The sequence below is a fragment of the Erpetoichthys calabaricus genome, chromosome 12 (assembly GCF_900747795.2).
Source record: "Erpetoichthys calabaricus chromosome 12, fErpCal1.3, whole genome shotgun sequence".
Lineage (NCBI taxonomy): Eukaryota > Metazoa > Chordata > Cladistia > Polypteriformes > Polypteridae > Erpetoichthys > Erpetoichthys calabaricus.
This window is the reverse complement of record NC_041405.2, coordinates 1,453,157-1,475,397: the sequence shown is the minus strand read 5'-3', so window position 1 is coordinate 1,475,397 and position 22,241 is coordinate 1,453,157. Positions and strand designations below refer to the sequence as shown.

The following is a 22,241-nucleotide window of genomic DNA, read 5'->3' as shown; positions in this document are numbered from 1 at the left end:
TGTTCAGTCTGAGGTCCTGAAGCCCCCAGGCCTGCTTGACCTCTGACCGGTGGCACTCCCTGCCATTGTGACGAGGGTGCTGGGCGCTCAAGCCAGAACATTCCAGATCATTCTGATCTCTTCTGGTTTGCATAAAACTAAGTCAGAGTCGAGCACCAGACCCCTCGGTGTAGGACTTGGTGCCACCGTTGGGTGGATTGGCAGCATCACACACACTGTGCTGAGAACCCATCATTACATTGCCACCACCACCAAGAGCTCTAGCAGCTGACCAGCAAAACCAAGACCAATGGGTAGGGCACACTGGCAGTTATGACGTTTCAGAGCCTGAAGAGGGTCTCGCCAGGTCCTGGACCACCTTGGGGGTCTCTGTTGTCCACGGGTGCATATCAGGGTCCATCCAGCATGGGGCACTGCAGAGGGTGATGAAAGTGGCACAGAGTATTCCTGGCATGCTGCTGGCCTTCCATTCAGCTTGATAAGAGTAGCAGGCTTAGTGGAGGACTCTGCCATCCCGCACAGCTGCCATTCACACTCGTCCCCCGTTGGCACTTTGCCGTGGCAGATCAAGGGTCAGTTTCTTAATCTGCAAGTTGTGCCACTCATAATGCCAACCACTCAACCTGCAGGTCAAACCTGTATGACTTTGATGCAACAAAGCGCACATCATCCATGCCAGGCTCGTGTTGAAGTTGGTACAGGGCTGTGAAAAAGTATTTGCCCCTTCTGATTTCTTCTATTTTTTTTATTCTTATTCAGAAAACATAAAACTTTTAAAAGACCATTTGATTTACTGAAGGAAAAAGTTCACCCCCAGGCCCCCCGCTCATTTCCACTCGGTTTGCTTACTCGTAACACTTCCTTGCTTCTGAGCCCACTACAGAAGCCCACCGGAGTAAACACAACACTCGCATTTTAAATGTTCACCAAGCACCTCAGCCACTCAAACCAGACGTGAACGACGAGACGCAGGCAGGCGTGACAGTCGCCGGCCCCCCTGAATCAACAGACCCGGTCAGGGAACGTGAAGATGGCTCAATGAGTGGCACTCCATCCAGAGAAATGCCCTGGCAATCTGCCCAATGTGACCTCTAAAACCTCTGGACTCCACCGAACCCCCCTGAGTGCCACCATTTTGATATGCTACACCAAGAGCTCATGGAAAGTCATCACAGAAGACCCCTGATGGACATCTGAGAAGGTGCAGGCCTCTCTCAGCCCAGGCAAAGATGGCAGCCGTGGTACTGCTAAACGCTGGGAACGTCTACCACTTGCCAAAGACACCCTGGTTACCCCCATAACTGTCACCAGCTGAACGGCTTGGAAGACCCAAGTGGCGCAGCCCAAGTCGGACAAGGTGGTGGTGCCACATTGTGGACCGCTTTACTGCTTCAGAGCCTTGGGTGACTTGGCATAACTGAGGGCAGCATGGACCGTGACCTTAAACTGGAGTGCCTGAAGAACAAGAGCAAGCCCACCCTTGAATAGCAGGGGGGGGGGGGGTGTCAAAGACCAGACCTGAACCCCCGTTAAGATGTTCTGGTGGGATGGTGACAGGACGGCTTGTATTGAGTTTGGGGGGGGGGCAGCTACTACAGATGATGATTTTCAAAATGGTGTGTTGGGGTAACTCGGGTGGTCTTTCGAGTTCTACCGACAAACACAGAGGGCACCACGGAGGGGGCAGAGACTTTTTCACAGCGCCGTATGTATGCCTTTATTCCGAGGAGTTCACTTTACAAACGAGGACCCAAGGGGTACGCAGCACCAAAGACGGGGGCAGCGAGTGAAGCAGAGGCCGCGCTATGAAAAACGTTCTCATTTTATTAGGCACAAAAATGGACAACACAAACAAAAAGAAAGAAAAGCAACAAAGTGCTCCGAGGTGGAGCCGCGTCGGTGGGTTTAAAAGCGCCAGCGGGAAGCCCCCCAGGTTTTATGTCCAGCGAACGGCACGTTTAAAAGCCGAGCATCTCAGTCACTGTCACCGTCATCGCTGATGATCCCCTTCAGGTTGGCCCACTGGGTCAGCCGCTTCTTGCCTCGGTGGTCTGAGTCCGAGTCGGACGCTAGACCCTTGTGGTAGTCTTCCCGGCAGGGTGGTCCCGTCTCCTCCCAGCTGTTGGCTACGGCCCTTCGGCGAGGCCGACCTTGGAGAGCAAAGGTCACAATAAGGGAGCAGCTCATACAGTAAGGTGGCACGAGACGGGCAGGGGACTGGCACGCTTCCTTACCTGCTGTCTCAATGATGTTGCCGAGGTCCAGCGCTGCCAGCTCTTCCTTCTCCTCGCGCCGCAGCTTGGCCTTCTTGCACTTCTCCAGACTGGGATTTCCTGTCCGAAAAGGAAAGGAGACGTTGAAAAGTCGGCCAAGTGACCCCCCCCCCGCCACGCACTGCCACCCGAGACGCCTGCCCGCTCACCGTGAACGCCCAGCTTCTCGAGCTCCTGCTTCAGCACCTCAATCTTGGATTTTTTGCTCTTGCAGCCGTCAAAGAGCTTCTTGTAGTTGCGGCGCGCCCCGCATGCCGTGATGTAGCGCTTCAGGCGCGCGATGGCAGGGTCTTCCTCGCCAGGGGGTCCTTGGTCACCAGTGCGCTTCTGAGATGTGACGAGAAAATGGGGGAAAATGTTCACGAGATGGCACTTGTAAAGGGGCAGGGGTGGCAGCTGTGGCCAGACAGACATCTCACCTTGCTTTTTGACGGGCCCTTTTCACTCTTCTTCTTGTCGCCCTCCGTCGTGCTCTTCACTGGCCTTCTCTCCTCTTCATCCAAAGATGGCAAGGAGGACGAGGAGTCACTGTCGGACTGATGGCTTGGCATCTCAAGGGACACGCACTCCTTCACGTTCTCACCAGTCCCCTTTCCGAGCTTCTTGTCCTCATCCTCTTCACTCTCAGATGTGCTGGATGCCAGCTTCCCTCCCTCTTCTTCCTCACTGTCTGATTCGCTGTCTGCTTTCTTAATCTCAGGTTTTCCCTTCTTCACCGGCAGCTTTTTCTCCTCCTCTTCCTCACTGTCTGCCTTCTTAACCTCAGGTTTTCCCTTCTTCCTCACCGGCATTTTTTTCTCTTCCTCTTCCTCACTGTCTGATGCGCTGTCTGCCTTCTTAATCTCAGGTTTTCCCTTCTTCCTCACCGGTGGCTTTTTCTCCTCCTCTTCCTCACTGTCTGACTCACTGTCTGCCTTCTGTGACCTGTTTAAAATAGTCTTATTGTCTAATTTAGTCTTCTTCCTCGCTTGCACCTTTTTATCTTCCTCCTCCTCGCTGTCTGATTGGCTGTAGGTTTTTGTTGTTGTCTTCATCTTCCTCCTTTCCCGCTCTTCCTCACTGTCTAATTTAGCCTTCTTCCCCATTGTTTTCTTGCCATCTGCTTTGGCCAGCTTCCGCCTCCCTGCTTTACCTCCTACAGCCTCTTCCTCACTGCTTGCGTCACTTTCTGTCCCCTCATCTTCCTCACTGTCTATCCTGGTTGTCTTCTTCTTTCTTCCTTCCTTCTCTTCACCCATTGGCCTGTCCTCACTCACCTTCTTTTTGTTGGCGTCTTTCTTGCTTAACTCAGCCATGCCCTTCTTCTTCACCTTCCGTGTAATCCCCTGGTCATCCTCGGATATTAAGAGGTCAGGGTTTACCCGCCGTCTCTCTTCCTCTGCTTCACTGTCTTCTTTCCTGGGCCGTTCAATTCCCGAATCTGGCGACTCTGGAAAAGGAACAGAGGGATAAAAGCGGGACTCCCCACCCTGGCCCTGAGAGATGGCATATAGGAGCCCTACCTGGTTGGTTCGGGCACACCCTCTTGCGGTCAGAACTCCTGCCATGGCCATCGTTGTCGTCGTCATCGGAGGTTCGCTTTCGCTTGGTGAGTGTAGCTATTTTGTTTATCAGAGGCTCGTCGTCACTTGAACTGCTGGCCTGATTCAGAGAAGAAAATCAAACAAGTGGCATTACGCACGGGCAGAGCAGCAAGGCCTGGGCAGATGTGACCAGCCTGGCAACACCCCACCACACACTGCACTGGGACGACAAGGATGTGCCTTAGAACATCTTGAAATGTTCTTATGTGCAGTTTTACTGCGACAGGACGACGACTACAACGGGACCATCTGCAGCGATCTACAAGTGGGGGCTCAGGCACACCAAGGACCGCCGGGCCATTAGAAACAACCACCGGCCGCTATAAAAGTGTGTGCCACGGGACACTTGTGCTTCCTCCCCAAATAAAACTTGGACCGCTGGGCGATCGATCTGAGAGCGATAACTAAAGCCAAGAGCGAGGGGGACATTTTAGTTGGTGCACAAATCAGTCACGTCATCAGCGACAAGCGGTCTGAAGATCTGCTAGTCATCTGCACATCAAAGGCACACATGACAACTGCGGGAGACACAAACCGGCTGGGCCAGGACGCCAGGTGAATGGAAGGACCAGGGGGGTAGAGAGCATCGGTTTTTGGGCACTGGAGGGCAGCCCTCCTTGGCGGCTTTGGCACCACGGATTCCCACAGGACATGCTGGGAGCTGGAGTTTGGTGCAGTCCTGCTGGGTTCCGTGTGGGGTGCGCCGTATAGTGGACTTCCAGCACACCTGGGGGTGATACCCACGAGCCACCTGGAACACTCCTGGCACCGGAGTAAAAGGAGGAGTGGAGGTGGAAGGACTGTAGTGTGGGCTTGTGACGGACTGCGTGGTGAACAAATACGCCATGTGGCAAAGTCGTGCCCTGGGCATCACAAATGGCATCCCAGATGGGATGTTGTTAAATAATCAATGTGGCCGTCCTGACACAACAGTGTGAGGCGCCTCCGGCTCCCAAATGGAGTGAGACTCCTTTTATTCAGGTGCCAGGAGTGGGTATCACCCCCAGGTGGAAGTCCACTATATGGAGGCCCACATGGAACCCAACAGGACTGCACCAAACTCCAGCTCCCAGCATGCCCTGCAGGAATCTGTGGTGCCACAGCCACCCAGGAGGGCTGTCCTCTAGTGTCCCAGGAGAGGTATTCAATGAAAGTTCACTTCGGAAAACACAAAGTGCTGGCGTGATAACAGCAGGAGCTTTGTGTTCAGCTACAGTAAGCAAGTCTGTCATGTGGCGTAGTCGGTCGTCTCGCGGTGGACTCACGTGCATCTTCAGGAGCTCCTCCTCCACGATTTTCTTCAGGAGCTGCCGGTCCTCTGTGCTCAGTGACTCACATCCACTGAAGGTCTGGTAGCGCTTCCGAATGATGGCCTGGGTCAGAGTGCTGTGGACACAAGACAGGGAGATGAGCACAACGGCCTTCGATTTGCTGCTCCGCATTCAGCCGCAGTTCACTTCATCGCTCGAGTGTGGACCTGACCTGAGCCGGCACTCCATTGGAACAAAAACGATGGCCGTCCACACACCGAAAACGCAAACAATGCAGAACTACACTGGGCATCGCCGGTAAAGATCCTGACTGAGTTTATCTAAACTATCAGCACACGCGTGCCCCCGTGTCACGTTAATTTACGGGCAATTACAGAACTGGTGACGGCCATCTTGTCTTATATATAAAGTGTGTGTGTGTGTGTGTGTGTGTGTGTGTGTGTGTGTGTCTGGAAGTGAGAGGCTACAGCAATGAAGCTCAAAGGAAGAGACTCCGATGCCAAAGTGAAACGGCCGAGGAGAGAGAAATTCACTTAGCCGCTGACAGACAAGCGAGCCGAGAACATCTGCAAAACAAAACCTCTGAGAAAACAGAAGCTCGCTTAGCTGCCGATACAAAATGGAGGTGAACACGTCGCCAAAATGAAACCACTGAGGAAAGAGAAACTCGCTTAGCCGATAATCCACAAGCGAGCCGAGCACATCGGCCGAATAAAACCTCGAGGAAAGAGAAATTTGCTTCGTCCTGACGAATAAGACAATGGAGGTGAGAAACCGGCGAGAAAAGAGAAGCTCACTTAGCCGCTGATACAAAATGGAGGTGAACACGTCGCCAAAATGAAACCACTGAGGAAAGAGAAGCTCGCTTAGCCACTAATGCACAACCGATGCGATTGATTGACTGAAGTGCCAGAATCCACGGTTTCTACGAGCTCACACAGCGAGTCATTAAATAATAATAAATCAACACGCCGCTCCGCGTTCATTTACGACAGGACTGACACGACAATCGGAGCGCATCGCCTACCAAAGAGCATTCGGGAAACAAACCTTTAGAAGTACACAAAGGCCCGCGTGTGTTTGCGTTGTCGCTTTACCGCGCTGTGCTTCCGTGTGTCTCTGTCCAGTCAGCTGCATTCGACGCCCGTCCACTTCGTTAAGCACCTTCTTACTGATTTTGCTGCAGAATTTGCCATCTTGAAGTCATAAACATTGATTTTTACGGGCTCTGAATTATTTTTAACTGCAACAGTAACCGTGGAATTTATCGCACAATCGTAACAGCACTAAGTAATTAGCCTTTTACAGTATAAGGGCATTCAAACTTCACAAAATACAATTTAGACGGGCAAGCAGAGCAACAAGCGTGGAAAGCGACTCCTCGATGTCTGCTACGTCTTTTTTCTCGATGAAGGGCGACCGATCAGAGAGCGAGACGTTGTAAACAACAGGATCCAATCAGGGAGAGGCCGTGAAATAAACATACACCAAATCAGAACGTGAATTGGGTTATCGCCTTCACTCATCCACACCACAACGGCGACACTGCGTTTACGAAAGTATCCGACTCGGGCGAGCGTTTTTAAAGGCCTTCGCTTTCAGGCGTCAAAAACAACAGGGGAGGGTACAGCGAAAATGTAGACATCTGTATGCATTTTTGAAATGGGGGAGTGCGGACGAGACCTCAGAGTGCGGAGATAAGGTCTCAGGTGTTGTGGAATCCCGGAGTTTACTGATCACGTTGTCGTAAAATAAGACGACTCCAGTCGTGCAAAGTTTTGGAGAATCGCCCCGTATAATGTCCGATGGACAGGACCAATAAATTTGAAACAAAAAGGAGTTCAAAATAAACATTCGACAAACTGATCAAGAAAGAAGGGGTATGTATATACAACAGAAAAATATGGCTACCGGAAATGACGTCAGCACAATGGGCCCGGAAGTGACGTCATCGACGGAGGGACAGGTGGTGAAACGGCCATTTTGAGTGCTGGAACGGGTGTGTGGCGTTTTATAAGAGAGAAGTGTTTGTACCCTTCAGTGGCCCTTTTGCTTACCTTAGGGCTTGCTGACGGCATTTAGTGCGTACAGTAAAATAAAAAACAAATCGGGAGCGGCCTCCCCTCGACTTCCTGGGATACTCGGATATGGGGATGGATATTTGAGGAGTAAACCGCAAGACAAAGATTAGATTGTTATATATTTTCTACATTAAAGAACCATCAGCAACAAATCAAATTGATAATATAATATATAAAATAAAATATATAAAATAAATATAAATCAGACTCTGCAGCCACCTGAATAAAAGGTAAAGGACCACTTCTGGTTAGTGGAAAAATCTGAAAAGTTGATAGAAATCTACGTTTTGTACCTCATACTTGTAATGCAGTGAGCCAAGTGAAAGTGAACTCAACTTATCGGGGTGACACACACACACAGAATGCCAATGGCGGTATTTTCAGACTCGGGGAGCCCTAAAACGTTGAGATTCATCAAAATCTCGAGGTTGAATTTTTTGGACGATTCCAATACTTTCCCTAAACTTCGTATACGAGAAAACTAAAAAGTGAAGTGAATTTGTAACACAAAGACACTGCACAACAATGCCTGCCCATCAGTGAGACAGGAATAAAACCCGAATGACACTTGAGGTGAAGGCACAACCAGAGAAGTAAAAAATTCAATAAAAGCAACTAAAAGCCTTTGGGGGGGGGTTCCCCAGTTCCTGTAAGGTCTGCTCAGATCACCTGACTCTCTGGACTGAGTGGGACACTCTTCTCATCCCCGAGGGTAATGACGTATTTGTCTGCTTTCTGCTATGCTGCCAGTCCGTCACAAACGTCTTCGGAGATTTTTTTTGCGGTCAGGTGGTTCTGCTCGCTAATCGTGACGCCATCAAGTGAGAATTTCACCGGACCCTGCACACGGGACAATAAGGATCCAGTAAAACTACATCCACAGGGTCTGTCTGGCACGCCGGGCACTGTATCTGTGGAGAGCGTGTTTTGTCACGGCAGGGTCCGGGAGTGACCCCCATTCCCCTTTACAGTCGTTTTTAGCAGAATGCCCCAAAATGCCACACTGCCAGTCTTGACTGCGGCTGCACTTCCACGCTTTCCCTCTCAACAGAACGAGAACGGTGCTCACTGGAGGAAAGCGACAGCCTCGCTAAAGAAAAGAGAAACTCTGCGGCCCACTTCAGGTTCACCGAAGACAACACGGACCTTCCACCGCAGTCAGTGGACACAGGAGGTCAGAGCTGAGCTCCTCGGTTAATGGGGGACCAGAAAACACGAGAACCGCGCCTGGGGGGCTTACATCACTGACGTGACACAAAACAATCTAAGTCGGATTGGGAAACGTCACCCCCTGGGAATGTCGGGCCGGGTGTGCGTTCTCAGGGAGAGGAATCTGACCGCTCCGGTGTGATTGGGACACGTCCCATGAGCACTTGGCCCTCTTACTTACTGCTGCAGGCTGCATGGCGTGTTTGTGATCCCGACGTCACACACGGACCCTGCGGGGGGATCTGGGACGGGGTGCGACTCGCCTCTTTGACTACACTGAATGTCTCTGTATGCAGGTCAGCCAGAAATAATGCAGCAGCGCTCATGACGTGCAGCACAGAGGGGTGACTTCTGAACTTAACTGGAATTGTGTATACAGTCTGGAGTAGAATTCTCATTTTCAAGATAATAATAATAATAATAATACATTTTATTGAAATGGCGCCTTTCCCCAAATTGGAAGTTTCTTTATGTTTTCTGATCTTAAGCGCACCACAACACCCACAGCACATGAGGCACACTTTATGATTTTTGTTTTTTACTGTATGTTATTTTTTCTTATTGCTGTGGATTAACAATTAGAAATTCTAACGATCTGAATTTGGCTTGTATGATAATCTCGGTATTCGGTGATTAAGTTCAATACACTGGGCTTATCAGGACACCTCTCTGTAACGAGCGAGGCCTCATCTACGGGTGCGTCCACGACGGGGAGACGCGCCAATAACCTCAAACTCACAACTTCATCAACTGTGGAGCCGCTCAGACAGACAGAGGTGAGAATGGATGGCCAGGCCAGCACACTCACGTCAAGAACAGAAGTGACATCAGAGGAGCGGGCCGGAGCTCAGCACAGGCGTCTCACCGCCGCTAGTAAACCAAAGGCCCCGTCCTTGGCTGTGAAAGCCAAATGTTCAGTAAAGATACGACAATGGGGTGCGTGCTGCTCGCTCAATTAGACTTTCTTTATCTGCCATGTTTTGAAGTCACATTTGGATAAAGGAGTCTGCCAGAGAACAACACCACCAAATAATTTTTGGCCTTGGATTAAGACAAAGATACTCTGCTTCAAAGCGCAGGCCTGGTCACAGTGCCAGGCAGAACACAACTGAACCCGCGGCAGCCGGGAGGTAAAGAAGTCAGTCGCCCTCCACTACCACACTAGAGTGAGGTTGACATCAAAAACGCGTCTTTCGGATTTCAGCCATCCGATGTTTTCATCCATGCACTGTACTTTCTTAAACTGGGGGTTGCAGTTTGTCCAATTTTGGGTCACACAGAGTTGTACTCAATGGTCACGGTGGGCAGTTTAAGCAATCAACTTGGCGCTGCTATGACCCTGATGGCAGCAAATCTCCAAGCGGGACAAACCTCCAAACCAAACACCCCCAAAGTTTGACTGTCACTGCAAAATCTGAGACTCAAAGAAGGCCAAAATTGGGTTGTGAGAAAACAAAGCTTAAGCAACACTGCGGAGGACAGCCTGACCGAGGGTGGTCTACTGGACAGACACGACCAGCCGCATGTAAAACTAATGGGATAAGCACCCAGCACACCAGGGACGTCACCTGAGCCGACACTTCAGTGTCAAGTGTCAAGACTGAAGTTCTGGTAACAGAGCAGTGGGCGCCCAATGACAGTGTCCCTGGTATCGAGTGACTGCGAGGAGACACAGCCATACAAGAGAAAGACAGGAATAGAAACGACACATGAAAATGGCTCACAGTGGCGAGGGGGACAAGACGACACCGCGTTACACGTTGAAGAGAAAAGTAGCAGAAGTCTGGACTTCTCTAGCGCCTTCAGCACCATCCAAACTCTGCTCCTTAGGGACAAGCTGACAGAGATGGGAGTAGTTTCATACCTGGTGGCATGGACAGTGGACTATCTTACAGACAGACCTCAGTATGTGCGTCTTGGGAACTGCAGGTCTGACATTGTGGTCAGCAGCACAGGAGCGCCACAGGGGACTGGACTTTCTCCGGTCCTGTTCAGCCATCGGACTTCCAATACAACTCGGAGTCCTGCCACATGCAAACGTTCTCTGATGACACTGCTATGGTGGGCTGCATCAGGAGTGGGCAGGAGGAGGAGTATAGGAACCTAATCAATGACTTTGTTAAATGGTGCGACTCAAACCACCTACACCTGAACACCAGGAAAACCAAGGAGCTGGTGGTGGATTTTAGGAGGACCAGACCCCTCATGGACCCCGTGATCATCAGAGGTGACTGTGTGCAGAGGGTGCAGACCTATAAATACCTGGGAGTGCAGCTGGATGATAAATTAGACTGGACTGTCAATACTGATGCTCTGTGTTAGAAAGGACAGAGCCGACTATACTTCCTTAGAAGGCTGGCGTCCTTCAACATCTGCAATAAGATGCTGCAGATGTTCTATCAGACGGTTGTGGCGAACGTCCTCTTCTACGCGGTGGTGTGCTGGGGAGGCAGCATTAAGAAGAGGGACGCCTCACGCCTGGACAAACTGGTGAGGAAGGCAGGCTCTATTGTGGGCATGGAGCTGGACAGTTTGACATCCGTGGCAGAGTGACAGGCGCTGAGCAGACTCCTGTCAATTATGGAGAATCCACTGCATCCACTAAACAGGATCATCTCCAGACAGAGGAGCAGCTTCAGAGACAGACTGCTGTCACCGTCCTGCTCCACTGACAGACTGAGAAGATCGTTCCTCAAACATTAAAAAAGAGAGCAGATTTGGAAAATGAAGACGGCAGGATATTGTGACATTGGAAAGTGGACTCCGTTAAATACAGCGTGAGCCAAAAAGAAGTGGCACATTTCAAACGTGTATTCTACACAAACGCTACAAGATCAAATAAATTTCATCAGGACACAATAAAGGGGACCAAAAATAGATTTATTTCACTGTGTTTTAAAAATGATGTCGTCAAAGTGGTGGCCATCATTAGCGATACACTCCTCGAGACGATTTCTGAACACTCACATGACTCGGTCAGCCATTTCCTGGCAAATAGCATCCTTGAGGGCTTTAAGGTTTTGAGATAAGGCCTTCGACCTGAAGAAATCAAGGTCAGGCGAACATGAAGGCCACCTGACATCGCCACGCAGAGAGATCAGCTTCCCAGGAAACATCTCCCGCACCATATGAGCTGTTGCTCCAGGCATCCACCACATCCATTTATTCCAGTTGGGGCTGCAAAAAATTCTCTAGCATTTCAGTGAAACGTTCTGAAGTGATGGTGACCATTGATGCCCATCCTCAAAAACAGTAAGGGCCTACAACGCCAAATTCTGCAACGGCAAACCAAACTAACACCTTCACTGTGCCGGGGTCTCTGATGAAGTTCATGAGGGTTGGTTTCAGCCCAATAGTGAAGGTTCTGCTTATTTACGCAACCATTCAAATGGAAATGTGCACATGACGATGGCATCTCGAGGACCGGTTTGCAGAACGTTAGCACACAACTCTCTACGGCTCTCCCAGTCTCTCAGCGAGTTCCTACACTGCCATCACTTTGAATGGATGGAAATTAAGGTCCTCAAGCAAAATCAAAGACGTGTTGGAAATGCCTGAGGCAGAAGCGCGCAGAACGTCTAGGGGACTACAAAATGGATGTCCTCACAGCTTGGATGTTTTCAGGCATTCGTACAGTCCGAGGACGGCCCGGGGATTTTCTGTTCAACGTTGTACCCATCTGTCCAAGTTTAGAATTGTTTTTCCGATTTCGGACGTCACCTTTAGGAGGAATGCTGAAGTGCATTTGGAAAAACTTTGAGAAACGTGGTACTAGCCTTGAGTAAGTTTTAAGCAGTTATGATGCGAGTATAAATCTTATAAACCTTACAAACAGCAAGTGTTACAAACCGGACTGAGGGGTTCTCTGTCAAATGTTCTGAAGAGTTTATTTAAAAGTCCTAAATTATTTTCACATTCACTAATTCAGAATTACAGATAATGCATAATAATGTTTGAATTTCTCTTTTTTAGTGTTGATTTTAAACAGCATTTGGCAGTTGCTGTAGAGAAAATGTGAAGAATAAACCTGGAATGTGCGCGGACTAAAATACAACAAGTAGCTGAAGATGATATCATTTTTTATAAACTGTGCAGAGAAACCCCCCATTTTGTGTTACACTGGGGATCCCCGTCTCTCTCTCTAAATCTCTCTCTCTCTCTATATATATATATATATATATATATATATATATATATATATATATATATATATATATATATATATATATCTTTCATGGCATTCGTAGTCTGAATCACAATCTGATTGTATGGGTGGTTACCTACCAGGTAACACATGTGCTTGGTCTGCAAGCTGGCAAACATTCGCCACGGTGCCCTCTTTCAGTTGCGAGATGCAGATCATAGAATGTTTAAGTTTTACTGTCAAATAATGCAAAGAGTACGCGACACGTGTTTCGCCCTAATTCTGGGCTCATCAGGCGTACACACTCACTGCACCCCACAAGCGTTACCTGTTAGGTAACCACCCATACAATCAGACTGTGATTCAGACTACGAATGCCATGAATGTAATTACCCCGATCTACATGCTGTCAAATGAATGAACTACACGGTGTGGCGCACAGTTAGGGGCTTCGCCTCTAACGCTGACGTCCGAGGTTCGATTCCCCGAGAGAGGGGTGCAGTGAGTGTGTACACCTGATGAGCCCAGAATTAGGGTGAAACACGTGTTGTGTACTCTTTGCATTATTTGACAGTAAAACTTTGCAATATATATATATCTATATCTATCTCTATATACAGTATATCTCTATATCTATCTATAAAATATATATATACACATACATATATATATATATATATATATATATATATATATATATATATATATATATATATATATATATAAACTCCAACGTCTGTCTGTATGTCTGTCCACTTTTCACAACAGAACTACTTAACAGGTTTTTTTTTTTGGTTTTTTCTAGAATTTGCTTGAACATTCCGGTTGATTTTGCGACTTCTCCTAAAGCCCTAAGTATCGCAGTTGACTTGCAGGAGTGATTTATTCACAGTAATCCGAGAGAGGACCGAGGGGAGGGGGAGCAGGGCGGGGCCTCCGTTCGAGTCGTCTACTTCTCGTGACATGGTGACGTGTACCTCGCCTCCGCTTACCTCGCGATACCCGTTTGTTTGTTGCTTTTTAACGTTTGTCCTGTTTCACTACTACACAGGCAGAGCCGCGCGGGGCGGCTAGTCACTCACTCTAATTTGAGGCCCATGAGGTATCTGGACATTTATAAAGGCTAACAGTTTACTTAAATGCTAGTGGGGGGACTGCTGGATGGGTACAGCACCATTTTAAAGCTGTTGTTGCTCTTACTATTTATGTATTTTACATCCTTTCACAGAAAAAAGGCAAAATTTTCTTCACTTGAGTAATGGAGGTACTTACTACTAAAAAGCCATTGAATGGGATCTCTGTTTTTGCTGTGTGAATAGGCGTCCAGTATTGTGATATTTCACTGGCACTGTGACACACTTACTACTCTTGTTTACGCCACCGTGATGTCAATACCAGGAAATAAAAGCCGACATCCGGAACTCTCGTCTCATATTCATTATGGAGTCTCAAACCTAAAAGTCTTCAGTGCACAGCAGAAACAGACGGCCAGACTGACCTTACCATTCCAGTACTTTCAGAGGAGAACGTCCCGCATTACACTGATGGTCCTGGATGAAATTTAAAGGAATACTCCACCAAAAATACGTACTTACCGCCTGTGCTTTACTGTAATTTGATATCCTTTGTTAACCCCTGAAGAGAAATTGTCTTCTCATGTGACCTCTGGAGGTCTCAGTGCAGCGTCAGCCATTGTACAGCGAGCGCCCGCTGGAGCCATTTTCAGGGTAACAGAGGTTGAACCAGCAACCTTCCCAATACCAGTGCAGATCCTTAGCCTCAGAGCCACTACTTCATCTTATGGTGATGGCCAAGAAAATTTTTAAATATATATGTGTTCATAACTGCGGTGGGCTGGCGCCCTGCCCGGGGTTTGTTTCCTGCCTTGCGCCCTGTGTTGGCTGGGATTGGCTCCAGCAGACCCCCGTGACCCTGTAGTTGGGATATAGCGGGTTGGCTAATGGACATGCTGGAGGGACTATGTCTCTCGGCTGGCCTGGGAACACCTTGGGATTCTCCTGGAAGAGCTAGAAAAAGTGGCCGGGGAGAGGGAAGTCTGGGCATCTCTGCTCAAGCTGCTGCCCTCGCGACCCGACCTCGGATAAGCGGAAGAGGATGGATGGATGGATGTTTTCATAAAGGAAAAGAAAAAATAATTTCTCATTTAATGGAACTTAACAGTCATAAATACCAGACAACAGCAAATGACATGAAAAACTCGTGTGACTCATGTCACATAATCCATATGTGTGTTAGCCAGTCGAATCCTCAAATTCTACAAAAAGTAGCCATTTTTTTTGCTAAAAGGTTATTAACATTTAGGTCTGGTTGTAAACAGTAAAACGCTTACCCACAATTCTGTGCTTTGGAATTGAATACTGGGCTCTTGACCAATGAATGAGGGGGGAGAGGGTGAGACTTCAAGTCGGGTGTGTGTGTGTATGTGTGTTCCTTCCTCGTTCAGGAGCGCACATTTAAAAATATTTTAGTAAAAATAAACGTTTGGAGCAAAACAATCGTATAACTGTGCATGTGGCTTATGCGACACAAATAACGTAACGTTTCATGGACGTTCTGATAGTGTTGGCGGTTGTTCTGCGTTGGTCACCCACCATGATTGTTGAATCATAAACTTTCTTACTTCCTTTCTGCATAAGACTTTTTCTCACCTCTTTACTATAAAGGCACAAGATGTAAAAAATGGATAATCAAGATGTCATTCTGGGTGGAGTATTCCTTTAAGTTACAATTTTTCATTCTCATAACTGGATGCTGTAGTATAGCGGGTCCACACCTCAGTTTTAAATAGATAATCGCCACACTCACAACTTAAAGAGGGGCATGGTAGTGTGCCCACAGCGGTTCCCGGGCACATCCGTGATTGAAGCCGGGAGCTGCTAATCGCCACACCTGATCCACGTCCCCGTAATGTACAGTAGAAGTGCGAGGCGGATAGGGGAGTGAGAAAAAAGGAAAGAACGGGAACAGAGGTTAAGGGAGAAGAAGGCGGCAGGAAAGGAGAAAGCCGGTGCATTTGCGAGAGAGAGCAGGCTTGTTGAAGGTTCAATGCAGCTGGCAGGACAGCCCCGGAGGAGTGTTTGGCTAACTCTCGGTGGGGCAGATTGAAGCGGTGGCTCCAGATGAGCAGTTTTGAAGAGCTGGAGTGACCGGCAGAGGAGATGACTTGCTGTTGAAGGGATGCGGCAGTCAAGGAGGCTTTGGACGTGTTGAGCCCCAGCGTGAGCTCCCTGGCCGCTGGGGAGGGAACCCAAGTCTCAAGTCGGCTGGAGCCTGACGTAACCGGCGATCGGAGGTCTCCTGGACCAGAACAGGAGGGAGCTGCATTTGCTGGTAGGGCGACTCCCCTATGAGAGAAGCAGGGGAGCCACCAGTAGAAAGAAGAAAGCACCGGAGTTTTAAGACAAGACTGCTTCCAGCCATTGTTTAACCTCATTGTTTTAAAAAGGATTGATTTATTGGATTTTAACCTCCACAGTTGACCTGTTTGAATAGATTATTTATTTGAGGACTATTTGAGACACTGCACTTATTTATTTGGACACTGTTTTTGGTTTTAAATAAAAGCACTCTGCACTTTTTGCATCATTTCTTTGCTTTGTTGTTGATGTCTTCACTGTGTAGCTCAGTGGGTCTCAAACTGTGGGGCAGGCCCCCCTTGGGGGGGCGCGAAGATGTGAAAAAAAGAAAACAAGAATCGAAAATATGAAAAATCCATCTATTGAAACCAAAACAAATGAACTTAAACTACATTCTGATACTAGAAAAATAAATCTAGAGTTAGATAAATGTCGATAAAAGTTAAGTAGGTATAATAAACTATGCATCTATGATATATCATTAATTAAAAAAGAACAAATTGGTATTAGTCCCCTCCTTTAACCGTCACCTTATCGTGGTGGAGGGGTTTGCGTGTCCCAATGATCCTAGGAGCTCTGTTGTCCGGGGCTTTATGCCCCTGGTAGGGCCACCCAAGGCAAACTGGTCCTAGGTGAGGGATGAGACAAAGAGCGGTTCAAACCTTCTATGATGAATGAAAACTTTGGACGGCGTTTTCCCTTGCCCGGACGCGGGTCACCGGGGCCCCACTCTGGAGCCAGGCCTGGAGGTGGGGCTCGATGGCAAGTGCCTGGTGGCCGGGCCTGCACCCATGGGGCTCGGCCGGGCACAGCCCGAAGAGGCAACGTGGGTCCCCCTTCCCATGGGCTCACCACCTATGGGAGGGGCCAAGGAGGTCGGGTGCAGTGTGAGTTGGGTGGTGGCCGAAGGCGGGGACCTTGGTGGTCCGATCCTCGGCTACAGAAGCTGGCTCTTGGGACGTGGAATGTCACCTCTCTGAAGGGGAAGGAGCCTGAGCTAGTGCGCGAAGTTGAGAGGTTCCGGCTAGATATAGTCGGGCTCACCTCGACGCACAGCTTGGACTCTGGAACCAATCTCCTTGAGAGGGGCTGGACTCTGTACCACTCTGGAGTTGCCCCCGGTGAGAGGCGCCAAGCAGGTGTGGGTATACTTATTGCCCCCCAACTTGGAGCCTGTACATTGGGGTTTACCCCGGTGGACGAGAGGGTAGCCTCCCTTCGCCTTCGGGTGGGGGGACGGGTCCTAACTGTTGTTTGTGCGTATGCACCGAACAGCAGTTCGGAGTACCCACCCTTTTTGGAGTCCCTGGAGGGGGTGCTAGAGGGCATACCGTCTGGGGACTCCCTCGTTCTGCTGGGAGACTTCAATGCTCACGTGGGCAATGACAGTGAGACCTGGAAGGGCGTGATTGGGAGGAATGGCCCCCCTGATCTGAACCCGAGCGGTGTTTTGTTATTGGACTTCTGTGCTCGTCACGGATTGTCCATAATGAACACCATGTTCAAGCATAGGGGTGTTCATATGTGCACTTGGCACCAGGACACCCTAGGCCTCAGTTCGATGATCGACTTTGTGGTCGTGTCGTCGGACTTGTGGTCACATGTCTTGGACACTCGTGTGAAGAGAGGGGCGGAGCTGTCAACTGATCACCACCTGGTGGTGAGTTGGCTTCGATGGTGGGGGAGGATGCCGGTCAGGCGTGGTAGGCCCAAACGTGTTGTGAGGGTCTGCTGGGAACGTCTGGCAGAGCCCCCTGTCAGAAGTAGCTTCAACTCCCACCTCCGGCAGAACTTCGACCATGTCCCGAGGGAGGTGGGGGACATTGAGTCCGAATGGGCCATGTTCCGTGCCTCTATTGTTGAGGCAGCTGACCGGAGCTGTGGCCGTAAGGTGGTCGGTGCCTGTCGTGGCGGCAATCCCCGAACCCGCTGGTGGACACCGGCGGTGAAGGATGCCGTCAAGCTGAAGAAGGAGTCCTACAGGACCCTTTTGTCCTGTGGGACCCCGGAGGTAGCTGATAGGTACCGGCAGGCCAAGCGGAATGCGGCTTTGGTGGTTGCTGAGGCAAAAACTCGGGCGTGGGAGGAGTTTGGGGAGGCCATGGAGAATGACTTTCGGACGGCTTCGAGGAGATTCTGGTCCACCATCCGGCGTCTCAGGAAGGGGAAGCAGTGCAGTGTCAACACTGTATATGGTGGGGATGGTGCGCTGCTGACCTCGACTCGGGACGTTGTGGGTCGGTGGGGGGAATACTTTGAAGACCTCCTCAATCCCATTAACATGCCTTCCAATGAGGAAGCAGAGCCTGGGGACTCAGAGGTGGGCTTCCCCATCTCTGGGACTGAGGTCACCGAGGTGGTCAAAAAACTCCTTGGTGGCAGGGCCCCAGGGGTGGATGAGATACGCCCGGAGTTCCTCAAGGCTCTGGATGTTGTAGGACTGTCTTGGCTGACACGCCTCTGCAACATCGCATGGACATCAGGGACAGTGCCTCTGGATTGGCAGACCGGGGTGGTGGTCCCCCTCTTTAAGAAGGGGGATCGGAGGGTGTGTTCCAACTACAGAGGGATCACACTCCTCAGCCTCCCTGGAAAAGTCTATTCAGGGGTCCTGGAGAGGAGGGTCCGTCGGATAGTCGAGCCTCGGATTCAGGAGGAACAGTGTGGTTTTCGTCCTGGTCGCGGAACAGTGGACCAGCTCTATACCCTTAGCAGGGTCCTGGAGGGTGCATGGGAGTTTGCCCAACCAGTCTACATGTGTTTTGTGGACTTGGAAAAGGCATTCGACCGTGTCCCTCGGGGAATCCTGTGGGGGGGTGCTCCGAGAGTATGGGGTACCGGCCCCCCTGATAAGGGCTGTTCAGTCCCTGTACGATCGGTGCCAGAGCTTGGTCCGCATTGCCGGCAGTAAGTCGAACCCGTTTCCAGTGAGAGTTGGACTCCGCCAGGGCTGCCCTTTGTCACCGATTCTGTTCATAACTTTTATGGACAGAATTTCTAGGCGCAGCCAGGGTGTTGAGGGGGTCCAGTTTGGTGGGCTCAGGATTGGGTCACTGCTTTTTGCAGATGATGTTGTCCTGTTTGCTTCATCAGGCCGTGATCTTCAGCTCTCTCTGGATCGGTTCGCAGCCGAGTGTGAAGCGGCTGGGATGAGAATCAGCACCTCCAAATCCGAGACCATGGTCCTCAGCCGGAAAAGGGTGGAGTGCCCTCTCAGGGTTGGTAGCGAGATCCTGCCCCAAGTGGAGGAGTTCAAGTATCTCGGGGTCTTGTTCACGAGTGAGGGAAGAATGGAGCGTGAGATCGACAGGCGGATCGGTGCGGCATCCGAAGTAATGCGGGCGTTGCATCGGTCTGTCGTGGTGAAAAAGGAGCTGAGCCGCAAGGCGAAGCTCTCAATTTACCAGTCGATCTATGTTCCTACCCTCACCTATGGTCATGAGCTATGGGTAGTGACCGAAAGAACGAGATCACGAATACAAGCGGCTGAAATGAGTTTCCTCCGCAGGGTGTCTGGGCTTTCCCTTAAAGATAGGGTGAGAAGCTCAGTCATCCGGGAGGGGCTCAGAGTAGAGCCGCTGCTCCTCCGCATCGAGAGGAGTCAGATGAGGTGGCTCGGGCATCTGATCAGGATGCCTCCTGGACGCCTCCCTGGTGAGGTGTTCCAGGCACGTCCAACCGGGAGGAGGCCCCGGGGAAGACCCAGGACACGCTGGAGGGACTATGTCTCTCGACTGGCCTGGGAACGCCTTGGGATTCTCCCGGAAGAGCTAGAAGAAGTGACCGGGGAGAGGGAAGTCTGGGCATCTCTGCTCAAGCTGCTGCCCCCGCGACCCGACCTCGGATAAGCGGGAGACAATGGATGGATGGATGGATGGTATTAGTGGGCTCCTTTCAAAAAACGTTGGGGGGGGGGGGGCGCAATTAAAACTGTTATGAAAACTCAGGTCGTCAATACTTAAAGGTTGAGAAACGCTGGTCTAGCTCATCGGGTTCAAGAGCTCCCAAAAGCCGGATGGGGGGGTGGAGCTGAACCCGCATCGTCACAGATGCCCAATTCCCACTTCATTCATTATGTATTCTAACCTAATCACAGCCCTCCCTCACACTTAAAGGCATTTTCTGCAGCAAAGACTGACCAAAGTTTTTCTACTGAACAGAAATGCCAGACCATCTTTAAAAGTGTCAGGATGAGCACCCAGGACACTGACCTGGATAACAGATTAGGAAGCGCACATCCATAAAGAAGCTAAATGCCAAAACGAAAATCAACCACACTGAGAACTGAATACCATCCGCCTAAAGTGTCAGCTGCTCCAACCAATCATCGCCCTGGATGCTTAAAGTGACAGGTGCACTGGCCAATCATCTTACTGGATGGCAACTTTAGAGAATTGTATTTAGAAACGGTGCTCAGTCTTTGAAAACGGAACCAGCCGGCTGCTCTCACCGCAAATCATCGTATCAGAGAATCAACACAACCAGCTGCTCGCACTCGAATTTGTGTGGACGTTTCCTCAATCCACGTTGACACCAGTCTTTGAGATGAGTACCCACTCGGTTTAATTACTAATTAAAATCTCTTGAGAAGTAAATTGGCCATCCACACGGATACCATTCTTATAGGATGGTGCCAGCCAATAATCCACATTGCTACTAACACCTGACAAGTGCACCAACCAGTTGCCCACACTGGTATTAAGTATTTGACAAGTGTGCCATCCAGCTGTCCACCCTGGGTTCATTATCTTAACATTAAAAAGTACAAGCCAACCCGCCCGATTCATTCCGGTCCGGTGCCCCCTTGTTACAAGACGCTGTCGTCTATCCACACTTAACACCAGTCCTGGAGGATGGTGCCAGGGAATAATCCACACAGCTACCAACACCTGACAACGGCGGCGGCAAGCAGCTGCGCAAACTGATAACTAGCGTTTGCCAATTGTGCCAGCCAGCTGTCCACACCGTAACACTGACACCTGTCACTTGCCAGAAGGCCGTTTAAACTGGGCCCGTTCACCAAAATTCAGAACAGTTGCAGACGCAAACATGCAGCCCACATTGGGATAAAGCTCTGACATCAAAAGACGGCGGGGATTGTGCTTCCTGGCGACAAATACGACACCCCCGATCGCCGCGCTGACCTTTTGCACGTATACCCCGCCAAAATTCACTCCACACTCACCTGAGATCAGCTGTTTTCCGCAACTGTGTCCGAACAAATTTGCGCAGTTGGCCGAGCTCCGCCATCTGTTCAAATCTGCATCGCGCGGAAGGTGGGAGCGCACGCAAGCGCGGGCCGACGTAACGTCATTGCGTCACGGCGCTCCCTAACAGCCATATTGGTGAGGTCAAGCTGGTACACTGTGGTTACTTCATCTTCAAAGATTTCTTTGATAATGTCCTTTTGTGAAGCTGAATTATTTATTGAGTAATTCAAAGTAAAAACTACATTGGACTGGCTTCACATCCAGGGCTGGTTTCCACCATTCACTCAGTGCTGCCAACCTGGAACTGGAATAAGCAGGTAGAATGATGAATGAAAATGTCTAAAGTGACTTACAAATCACAGTGGTAAAAATCTTGCACACTTTTTTTTCACACAATTGAAGTTCTTGTTGGTTAAAGGCAAATACATGAGGTCAGTGTAGAGAAAAGAATTATAAGTTTGCAGTTCATATACTGTAGCCCAGTGCCGGATTAACTAATAGGCACATGTAGCATATGCTACGGGCCCCGCAATTTCGGGGGCACCCAAATGGTGGACCCAATATTTAATGAAAAAGTGTAGCATTGAAAAACTGGTCTTTAAAAATATTATATTTACGTTTTTAAACTGTAAATTTCTTACACAACAAAACTTTAGGGGCCCAACACATAAAATTCACATAAATATTATAAGATTCTTATTATAATCAAGAGTAAAATAATTATTTAGTCCGGTTTGAACTGTTCAGAATCTAAACTTCAGATGATGCAGAACAAAAGGGCCCCCAAATTTGAATTGTGCTACGGGCCCCCAAAGCTCTTAATCCGGCCCTGCTGTAGCCACATTCCGTATATACTGTATTCCGTGGTGTGCTGGGGAGGCAGCATAAAGAAGAGGGACGCCTCACGCCTGGACAAACTAGTGAGGAAGGCAGGCTCTATTGTAGGCACGGAGCAGGACAGTTTGACATCCGTGGCAGAGCGACGGGCGCTGAGCAGACTCCTGTCAATCATGGAGAATCCACTGCATCCACTGAACAGGATCATCTACAGACAGAGGAACAGCTTCAGAGACAGACTGCTGTCACCGTCCTG

At 49.6% G+C, this 22,241-nt stretch overlaps 1 protein-coding gene across 2 annotated transcripts; it reads right to left on the bottom strand.

The window, feature by feature from the left end:
- Positions 1 to 1,804: 1,804 nt before the first annotated feature.
- Positions 1,805 to 21,215, bottom strand: hirip3 (HIRA interacting protein 3). 2 transcript variants are annotated; one of them, XM_051935342.1, is made up of 8 exons: positions 21,124 to 21,212; positions 5,122 to 5,242; positions 3,776 to 3,914; positions 3,140 to 3,702; positions 2,693 to 3,070; positions 2,423 to 2,600; positions 2,235 to 2,333; positions 1,805 to 2,150 (listed from the first exon to the last, which is right to left on the bottom strand). In XM_051935342.1, the coding sequence occupies exons 1-8, from the start codon at positions 21,186 to 21,188 to the stop codon at positions 1,975 to 1,977; spliced, it is 1,719 nt and encodes a 572-aa protein (XP_051791302.1). In that variant the 5' UTR covers positions 21,189 to 21,212; the 3' UTR covers positions 1,805 to 1,974. The 2 variants fall into 2 exon arrangements, with proteins under 2 accessions (XP_051791302.1, XP_028670634.2); XM_028814801.2 differs by having other exon boundaries at positions 2,693 to 3,702; positions 21,124 to 21,215.
- Between the last annotated feature and the right edge of the window lie 1,026 nt (positions 21,216 to 22,241).